The sequence below is a fragment of the Filicampus tigris genome, chromosome 3 (genome assembly GCF_054856515.1).
Source record: "Filicampus tigris isolate MCC_2025a chromosome 3, RoL_Ftig_1.0, whole genome shotgun sequence".
In the NCBI taxonomy this organism is placed as follows: Eukaryota; Metazoa; Chordata; class Actinopteri; order Syngnathiformes; family Syngnathidae; genus Filicampus; species Filicampus tigris.
Genome location: NC_141219.1, coordinates 8,260,604 through 8,270,785, shown reverse-complemented (window position 1 = coordinate 8,270,785; position 10,182 = coordinate 8,260,604). Strand labels below are relative to the sequence as shown.

Sequence of the window (10,182 nt, the reverse complement as noted above, 5' to 3'; positions counted from 1 at the left end):
CAGTCTCTTCCAAATCTATTCAAGACGTTCATTCTGTGACACAGCAATACTTATCTGTTCATAGAATCGGTACGCTGACTGGCGTAGGCTACATACGGCACACACAAGCAACGTTAAAAAGCAGCACCGTTAAGAAGCTGTGTGTAGAATGTAACCTATTTGCAACAACTTTATTAAAGCACCTGTTTTTTAAATTTTTTTCAAGAATAAGTTCCCAGTTGACAGAAGACAAAATGGCCGCCCCCGGAGGTGGCTAAAAACTAGTGGATTAACACTTATTCCACAAACGCAATATTTATCAGAATGCCCTGTTTCAACTAGTGGGCTTGCATAGAACATATTCTTGAAAAAGAAAAAAATGTTTGCGTTGACTTTAACTGAGATTAGATAGGTTGAACTAACTCCACCAGTGAGATTTGTAGATGAGTTCTGAATGAACATGGTTGTTGAATATGGGCCAAGAATGATAGATGACCATTTTTATAGTTTACTGCGACCTTGTCACTTTAGAGAATAGGGAGTCTGGTTTCCCCAAAGGGAGCAGTGGGCTTTTTTTGTGTGAACTCCTGACAAGTATGTGGTGGAGTTAAGAAAAGAAAAAGACACTCACTGGCAACAATACGAATGCGGCGTACCAATATTTTGTTTACTTTTTAGCTACATTAATATAGTTGAGGTCCATAATATGTCTTGGTATAATGCACAAAGGTTCTACACTAGAGATTGTAAACTCATACCTCTAACAGTGCCTAGTGAACATTCTCTTCAATCTCTTTGTAATGATCACTATTGTAATGGCACTGATGAATGATACTGTACGGACATTTACACATGCTAATGAAAGCATTTGGACCACAAACAAACAGCCAATGGTAATACAATCTAAAAACGGCTGTGACATGTTTTAATGGGTGAGAAACAAGTCAAGAAATATGGAGAGAGGTCTGTCAACCACATGTTCCCATTCTCAGCATTATGAGAATAGTTTCCAGGACTCGTGTGGTTGTTTTGATTTGTGACCTTGAAGCGGACTTAGAACTTTTGTTTTGGCCGAATATCCTTAGAGTGATTTTTTTTTTTTTTTTTTTAAAGATCCCATGGGTTGATACTTTTGATCTCATTTTCATGGGAGAAGCCTTAAAGTTGTCTTTTAGTACTTTTGAGTTCAAACTAAATGTTTTTTCTCCCAAGAAAACCATGACTGTTGACTTTCCTTAAAAGGTTTATCTGTGTGCTGGCTCCTTCCTGCTCCAGCCTCCCTTTTAAAGCTCTTATCTTTGCAAATATTTGAATTTTCTTCACTTTTGATGTAGTGCCATCGAACTATCTCAGACGCTCATGTACAGTAAGTCTTGAAGGTGCGAGTCTTTGAAAGAAAACCTACTCAGTAAATTGTGAATTGAGTCAACAATTTCCACCTTCTGCAGTACGTCAGACATTTTTGGTTAAGAGAAATGCTGACTAAGTGACCCGTTAAAATGTCAATAATGGGAAAAAGTATAAAAAGAGAGATTTTTTTTTTTTTTTTTGCATTTAAAAGTCTGCTACGGTTAAGTGTCAGTCTTGCATTACTACACTGTGTCAACCTCATTTCCTAAGTGTGGTAGACAGGAAGCAGCGTAGAGTCAGGACATATCTGGCAAGTGTCCTTGCAGTGGAACATCTCTGCTAAACATTTCCAGAAACTGTTTGTCAGGAGTGACATTTAGATGGGAAGGCAGGGCAGATTTTTCATTTGTGTCCTTTAGTATGTTAATTAATGATTAAATTATTAACTAAAACATCTACATGCCAAAATCACTGTGCAGTTTATTAATGTGGCAACAAAATATTGCTTTTGTCTACAGAGCCCCTAAAGTGACATGGGGGGGGGGGTTGAAATTTGTTTCTTATTAGGACGAGAAACGTTCTCGTTTGGACTTTCCCGTCCAATCGAGAATGTTTCTCGTCCAAATGAGAAAGTTTCTCATCCAAACGAGATAGCTTCTCATCCTAAAGAGAAACCTTTCTCGTTCTAATGAGGAAGTTTCTAGGAGGCAGCGTTGCTGTCTCTATTCAGCGGGAGAGGTAGAAATCTAATTCAACCCGTCCCCCATGTCACTTTAGGGGCTCCGTACTTTTGGGGCTCCGTAATACATCTCCCATTGAATGGAGACAGCACTACTGCCTCCTAGAAAGTTTTCTCATTAGGACCAGAACGTTTTCTCATTTGGATGACTTATTGCAATCCCCCCGGTCACTTTTTGGGGCTCGGTACTTATATGTCAAGACATGAACATAAAACATTTGTGTGTGCGCGTGTGCACTATTAAGATTCTGTAAAAACTGCTTCACCAATTCCCAGAAAACAGCGCCGATGCATCATATTTTGGCAAAGATCCCGGTAAATGTGCACATCCTGTTTTGTTTTTTTTCTTTTTTTAATTTGGCACTCTCAGGTTGAGTTTGCACAACTCCAACAAGAAAACTTAATGGATTTAAAATGAATAGGAGGTGATATTCTTGTGCTTTTCGTTTTCTCAACTGGCACAAGTGTGCATCAAACACATGTAGTACTTTAAGTTTCCGACCACACGAGCTGACAGAGCAAACGCTCAATACGTGGCCTTTTCCTGCATTAAAAAAAACCTTTCAAGGATGGCACAAAACCAATATCAAGTACAAAAACCCATTTTGTACATTTTTTCCCCAAAAATCAACTCACTCAAAATGTTATTAAAGTACTGTGTTTGTCTTGCATTTCATTACAAATCCGCAAAAAAACATTAGCCCTACTCACGTTTAGTGGTGGACATTTTAAGTTTAAGACCCAGTGTAACTGATACGTCTGCCATCTAGTGGTGATTGGTGGTATTAAAAGTAAAACTGCAGTTTGGCACCAGTGGATGAGCATATTCGCACATTTGTTGATCTATTTTATATATTTTGAATTAAAGCACCATGATCTGCCAGTTGCCTATCTCTGGTTTAAGAGCAAATGTTTGACATCACAAAACATGTGAAACAAATGTGGCCTTCGGCTCTGAGTAACGCGCGCGCACTCACACAGGATGGTAAGATCAGTGATGGACTTCTAATCAGCTTCCTTCTTGTCTTGCCCTTTCAGAAAGCTCTGACAGTATACGGGAGGTTGATGGGAGTGTGGGGGGCACTTGGCGTGAAGAGGAAGCCCAAGCAGCCACAGCAGGGGGGGGGAGGATGTTCCCTCTCTTCCTCTCTGTTGCCTGCTGCTGCCGAATGCTGGCAGCCTTTTACTTCACGCTTTTCCAGTATAGTGTAAGGCTCAGCTTTGCCAATGGGAGCTGCACCAATCTCCGGTTTGCCGCTGTGTGCTGAGAGCAGCTCAGTGGAGACTGGCAACATTTACCCTTCTCGACTGAAGATAAACACAACACAAAGCAGCTGCCTTGTTTAAAAGTTGAATGGATATTAGCTGTGGACGTTATGTACCACTGCTCTAGCGGCTTGATGATGCCAACAATGATTTTTATGAAGAAAAAAAAAATTACGAACTGTATGTAATCTTTATGCTTTTCACGTTCTTTTTATAGAAAAGTGGCTGTACACAGCGGGCTCAAAGAAAAAGCATACGTTTTTCATTTATGAAGATTAAATACATATGAGCCCTGCGATTGGCAGGACGAGTTGTACGGTGTGCATCCCATCTCAAAAGTCAACTAAGATAGGCTCCGGCTAACAACAAACTTAATGAGGAAATGTAAGATAGAAATGAATGGATGGACAATACAATGGCCCAATTTGTGTATTTAACTCGACTTTAAAATTACACTTTAAAGTGGATAGTCAACCCAAACACATTTTTTTCAAGATTGTGTTCTATGCAAGCCCACTAGTTGAAACAAGGCATTCTGATAAATATTGCGATTGTGAAATAAGAGTTAATCCACTCGTTTTTAGCCGTCTCTGGGAGAGGCCATTTTGTCACTTCTGTCGACTGAAAATGACATCACAACTAATCGGGGCTCAGGTAACGACCAATCACGGATCAGCTTCAGAAAACAGGTCAGCCGGACATGAACAGGACATGAACAGGACCTGTAAATTATGCTACGACGACCCAAGTACCTCCAATTTGAATGTAATTCTATTAACAACAACAAATGGTAAAGGTTAAAGAAAAAACTCATTCCGAATATTGGCTGTCTAGACAAAACATCTACAGTTTATTTTTAAAGTGTTCAAACATTTTTTCTAGCCTTGTGACGCTCATGGATTATTCATGTAAAGCAATCTTACAAATACCTCTTTGAAGCTTCGTGAAATGTGGTAATGGCCGGCACAAATGGATTGACAGCAGCGGAACTGGACATTTCTTTTATATATATAAAAAATGACACTGAAAGCTTTTGGTCGAGAGAATGTTTTCAGTTCAGTTCGCAGACTCCAGCATGACACACTGTCTGCAAACTTGTGAAAGAAACCGTCGAGTGTATCAATGTAACATTTTGTTTAATAGGTGCAAATTTTGACTCAAAAAGATGAATCGACATTATTGTGGACTTTTGGTGAAGCTTTCATTCGAATACACTCACTCATTGGTGGTAGAAAATATAACAGTGGACAAGGTATCGCAAGTGTTTTGCTAAAAAGTGTCATTTTAAAATTGAATGTGTGAAAGTGTGCCATTTCAACCTTTTTAACGGTCCCATTTTGAATGACTGAATAATGACACAAAATGCAAGTTAATTCAAATGAGAACAGGCCTTTTTTTTTTTTTTTAAATCAACATTGACAAGTGCTAACCTGGGCGGCTGGTTAGCACGCTGGTTAGCACGTCCACCTCACAGCTCAGAGGTCATGAGTTCAATCCCAGCTCCGGCCTCCCCCCGTGGAGCCCGCACGCTCCCCGTGTGTGACAAAATGGCCGCCTCCTGAGATGGCTAAAAAGGGGTGGATTTTGCTGCTTAACTCATATTCCACAAACGCAATATTAATCAGAATGCCGTGTTTCAACTCGTGGGCCTGCTGGGAACATGTTCTTGAAAAAAATGTGTTTGGGTTGATTTCCCCCTTTGAATGAAATCTTTGACTTTATGATCATTTTGTCTGCTCCGACATCTGAAAATGCATGCACCATTCATGTCGACAGACAGCTTTTGAATTCCATGCTGCTGTGAAAACCTTTTGAAATGATTAGAATGGTTAATTCGTCGTTACGATGGAAAAATGTGGTAAGAGTTTCTATGCCCCATTTCTGAGTGTACCGCAGAAAAGTGAACGCTATCCTTGTTTTGCAATGTATTGTACAATGCTTGCTTTTGTACCCAAATGTTTAGCCATTGCAAAAGCCTGCCATTGCTTTTCACATAAGCACATCAGACAAACTGATTGTGTAGTGGTACGTGTGGTATGATTGCTCGTCTGTTTGATTATATGGACCTTTTCTTGGAGTAGACCAAGTTGCATTGACACATTGCTAGTACATCTAAAAAGAAGTGCTTAAGAAAAAAAACCCCATTGTGTTGTGTTTCCCGATTGTGTTTGAGAATGACCAGACAGACATGAATAAAACTTGAGGATGCTAACGAAAACAGTGGGAATGTACAAGACAGTTGAAATAACAAGGAGAAAGTGATGTAGCCAAGGGCCTTCATGTTTCATTTTCTGTTATTGTGTCTGACAAAGAACAAATGCATCGGGGCTATTGTGAGCGCCAAGTGATGTGTTATAATATTAGAGGCGATGCAGAATGTATGAAAATTACACCGAATTAGAGAGGTCGCAGATAGCTTGCTGCTGTGGCTGTGAGGGAATGTGTGAAAGATTTAGTTCCATTAGAAGCTGATTCTAAGAATGCCAGCAAGTTTGCAAATGCTGTTGGCTCACTTTGTTGTCCTCCTCCACCGGGGAGTGGCGGCTCTGTGCACGTCCGTTTCCAGCGTTTGGCTGACAGTTTTCTTATGGACACGTCCAACATCGCATTGACTTAAAGAGGGAAGTCAACCAAAACATATTTTTTTCAAGAATATGTTCTATGCAGGCCCACTAGTTGAAAAAAAGTAGGATTAATCGGAAATATGAGTTAAGCAGCAAAATCCACACGTTTTAGCCATCTCCGGGGGCGGCCATTTTGTCACTTCTGTCGACTGAAAATGACATCACACACCCTCAGGGCTCAGATAACAAAGAAGTGACAAAATGGCCACCCCCAGAGATGGTTAAAACGGGTTGATTTTGTTGCTTAACTCATATTCCACAAACACAATATTAATCAGAATGCTATGTTTCAACTAGTGGGCCTGCATAGAACATATTCTTAAAAAAAATATGTTTGGGTTGACTTCCGCTTTAAATGTTTTATGGGGGAGGTGAAAGCATCACAGACTGAGGAATGATCACTTATGACTCCTCCACAATTATGCACATCTGTTGAATTTGTCTCAGGGCATTACTTTGATTTGCGGTTCAGTCTGAGTGAAAAGGGAATCGTGCATGCGTTTTTGATTTTGTACCATTTCAGTTGACTGATCTGGTTCTGGAGCACCATGTCCTTTGTGTAAAGAAGACCTCTCAAAAGCCACAGTCATCCTTCCTATTTCCGGCCCAGATGGTTGGGTCAGATGACAGCAGATTTGTGCTCGCTCATGTCGACGCTGTTTTGTGTAGGAGGGTGATTTGCCTGTTGGGTGGACATTATAGCTTTTGAATTTATGCATGGTGATGTTTTCTGGAGATTTGGGATTCTTTCACAAATGTTTACTTAGCTGTCATGTTGTTTTATGATAACACATTTGTCTCTTTACTCCAATAAAGTCAGAGTGTTGTTTTTGTATCAGTACAGATTCGGAGATAGATGACTTGAGTTTGTGACCTTATAGGCTCACAGAAACTGGGTGTTGTTAAAGAGAAATCCCCTTCTCTTCCTCCATCTTGATGTAAACAACTAAGCCCTTTGTGCTGGGAAGGAGTTGAGTTTATGATACTCGATTGCCCAGCTAGTGTTGCGTTTTCAATAGAACCAAAAGTGTAAATGTGGTTGCGTGAATGGGCAAAGCCATACACAAAAAAACGGTGTAACTTTGTGTTTATTTTAGATGTATGGACACATGTTCTTACATGACATTAACTAGACCCCATTTTTGCACATACATCCTGATGGCGTATGGTTCAGTTACAACTTGTAGCTTTGACCAAAAAGATCATTCAACAGTTGTCAGGGGTGGCTTCATACACACTACTAACACATGTGGATATCATTTAAAGGGCACTAGTTTTCAGATTTAATCATTTCATAGACCACATTAATCTGAGATATGTTAACTGATGTTGGTGTGAAATACATGACATGGATGCCAGTTGTCAAATCTTAACAGTGAACACGAGGGAATGGTAGGGAATGTATTGCCATGTCACATTTTATTTAATATGGTTACAAATATACAGATTTTACAGTAGATATCACAGCCTTTTTTTTTTTAATCTGAGAATCAGAATCAGCCAATCTGACTAACGGCCTTGAAGATTTTTACTGCAGTGTAAATGTTTCACTAGTTAGTAAGTTGTATGATTAAGATTTATTTCTTTTATACGTGTCAGGTACGCAACAAGAGATTTATAATTATTCACAAAACAATTCCTAAAATTAAGATTTGTAGTAGTAGTATCACTCAAAAATATTTAGTTTGAAATAATACATGCATGTTTATATACATTTAAACACCAAACATTTACATTTCATGCTTCATGTACTGTACTATATGTCCTTGCTCTGTCACCAACATGGTGCCGGTGGTACCACATGAGTAGCCTATGGGCCTGGTCTAAAAATAGCTACCAGTGATGGGACATTATTTTCTACCATTGTTGTAGAAGTAATCCGAAACTGGGAGATATGCATCTAAAGTTATCTTGTGGATAATTATAAGTTTCATTCCTTATTCATCTATGGATTTATATGTCATAATTAAGGTATTTGAGCAAATGTGTTATTTCAGAATTGTGCATCAAACTTGGGGCCCTTTGCAATAATCACTACCCAAGAAGTAGCTGTCTAAGTTTCAAAACGGTTGGTGAACCCTGCTCTCTATGGAGACGGCACTATTTCCTCATTTACCATGCAGTAAAAGTATACACAATAAGGAAATCATAAATCAATACCCCCACTTCGGTTACAAAGTGTACCCACAAAACACATCAACGAAAAGAAACACCGCAGAAACAAGTCACAACCTTCCACTTGTGGTCGTTAACCCGTCATGAAAATTCATCGACTGAAAACGTACTCGGTGTAGCTGGTCCACACTTTGTCCTCCCCCGGGTCACTGCTGGCGTACGAGCACGTCCCCGTGGAGTTGCAGGCCACCATGTGGAATCCGGCCTCGGCCAGGCGGTCGAACGCCTGCTCCAGGAAGTTGTACTTGAGGTAATACCTGGACGTGTACTTGTCCGGGGTTCGATCCGGATCTCGGCTCTCATTCAGTGTGTCCCCAAACACTTCTTTGGCGAGGCAGATCTTGCTGCACACGGTTATCCTGGCCACTCTGCGGAATTTGGCGTCCGCCTGGATGTCTCTGCCGATGGTGTAGCTGCCTCGGTAACCCACCGTGATGTAGCCCGCGCCGGACCCGGGCGAGCGGAGGGTTCTGTCCGACGACGAGGAGGTGGTGATCGGGCTGGCCAGTTCAGCCTCCTCCGACTCCCCGCCGCCGCCGTCCTCCGTGGGGGAGAGCTCCTTGCTGGGGGCCGCCAGGCGCCTCGACAGTTCCGGGAGCTGGAAGAAGTCTGCCTCCTTCTGCAACCTCCTCCTCTCCTTGAAGAACTCGGGCAGGAAGAGCTCCGAGTCCCGCAAGTAGTCCAGAATGTAGCGGAAGAGAAAGCCATCTCGGTCGAAAAAGAAGCGACCCTTGCTGTCTTTGGGGAGCTCGTCCGGGGAACTTTGGTTGAATTTGGCCCACAGCAGGGAGTCGGGCACCGCCGTGAGAGTGTCGAGCCGGGTCACGTACACCTGACCGCCCACGTTGAGCTCCACGATGTCGGGGAAAGTCGAGCTGTGGCTTCCTGTGTCTGCCATCGCTGCTCGTGTTTGTTGAGGGGAAGATAGTTGGGTCGTGTTCCCAATTTTGACAAGTGTTTTATGTGGGTTTGGCTGAGTGGGAGGAGAAGCGCAACGAGAGCCAACATCGCTTTTAACTGTTCAGTGGGAGTTTGTTCTGCGAAACGACTCTCTCAAACCTCCGCTTCTACCAAAACGCGTCTCCAGTATAATTTATTATGATACTTTTACAAAAAAAAGTTTAATAAATTACACTGCATAGCCAACAGCAATTTTTTATTTAGAGATGCGTCACTACTCCCAAAATATATTTTTCACCCTGATTAAAAAAAAATGTCTTTGTTTTTCCCCTCTACCATCAGGTTTATCATATTTCATTTTTTGTTTGCTTGTTTTCAAGTTTGACCGCTTGCGCAATAAGGATAATATTTGCGTTGTAATAATGTATATGACGTTTCAGAAACAAAAATCCACCTGTTGCTGAGCTTAACCCATCATTTATAAATACTAAACATATAACTATATTACATATTATTTTTGTTATGAAAACCTGATGTGCTATAGAGAACAAACGAGGGCATGCAGATCTGGAATCATCATTTGCAAAAGTTTACTTGCATCTGATGTTTTTTTTCCATTTTAAATCTTACTCTTTTTTGTTCTTCAGTTACTGGCGTTGCTTGGCACACGTTTGCACTGAGTGATCGTCAATGACATTGACCAATTATTATTATTATTTTTTTTAAATCTAAGTCAGCAGCGTACTGACAGCTAGGCAGCTATATGCTTCCTGCCAGCAGGTTCTATCAGCTTTGCGTTCAATTACCTAGATTTTACACTCATGTTACACACATGTCAATTTGTGAGTGAACTGAGACAATATTATAATTGTTTCAGTACAGTATTCATACTTTTTTGTGACATGTTTGTTGTACTGCATGTATTGAGCTGGGACTGGGCGAGGTGGGGGTGAATGATGAACAAATTATGAACAATCCCAAACGCCCTATTGAAGCACTTTTGCAGGAAGGCGTGGGAAAGTATTTCCAAGTTAGGCGTTTCTTCAGTCAGTGTCAATAAAAATGGAGGATTATGATACTAAAAATATTATTTTTGATGGATATCTTTCATGGTCGTTTAGTTCTTAGAGTGGTGGTCTAGTCTAGATA

The 10,182-nt window shown here is 40.8% G+C and overlaps 1 protein-coding gene across 1 annotated transcript; it reads right to left on the bottom strand.

Moving 5' to 3' along the window:
- Window positions 1-7,028: 7,028 nt before the first annotated feature.
- Window positions 7,029-9,132, bottom strand: LOC147149761 (BTB/POZ domain-containing protein KCTD12-like). The gene has a single exon (XM_086026809.1). It carries the CDS (start codon window positions 9,029-9,031, stop codon window positions 8,225-8,227), a length of 807 nt encoding a protein of 268 aa, XP_085882935.1. The 5' UTR covers window positions 9,032-9,132; the 3' UTR covers window positions 7,029-8,224.
- Between the last annotated feature and the right edge of the window lie 1,050 nt (window positions 9,133-10,182).

What these genes read in the sequence shown, in the direction of transcription:
- LOC147149761 (XM_086026809.1), bottom strand. Translation starts at nt 9,031, where the DNA reads ATGGCAGACACAGGAAGCCACAGCTCGACTTTCCCCGACATCGTGGAG.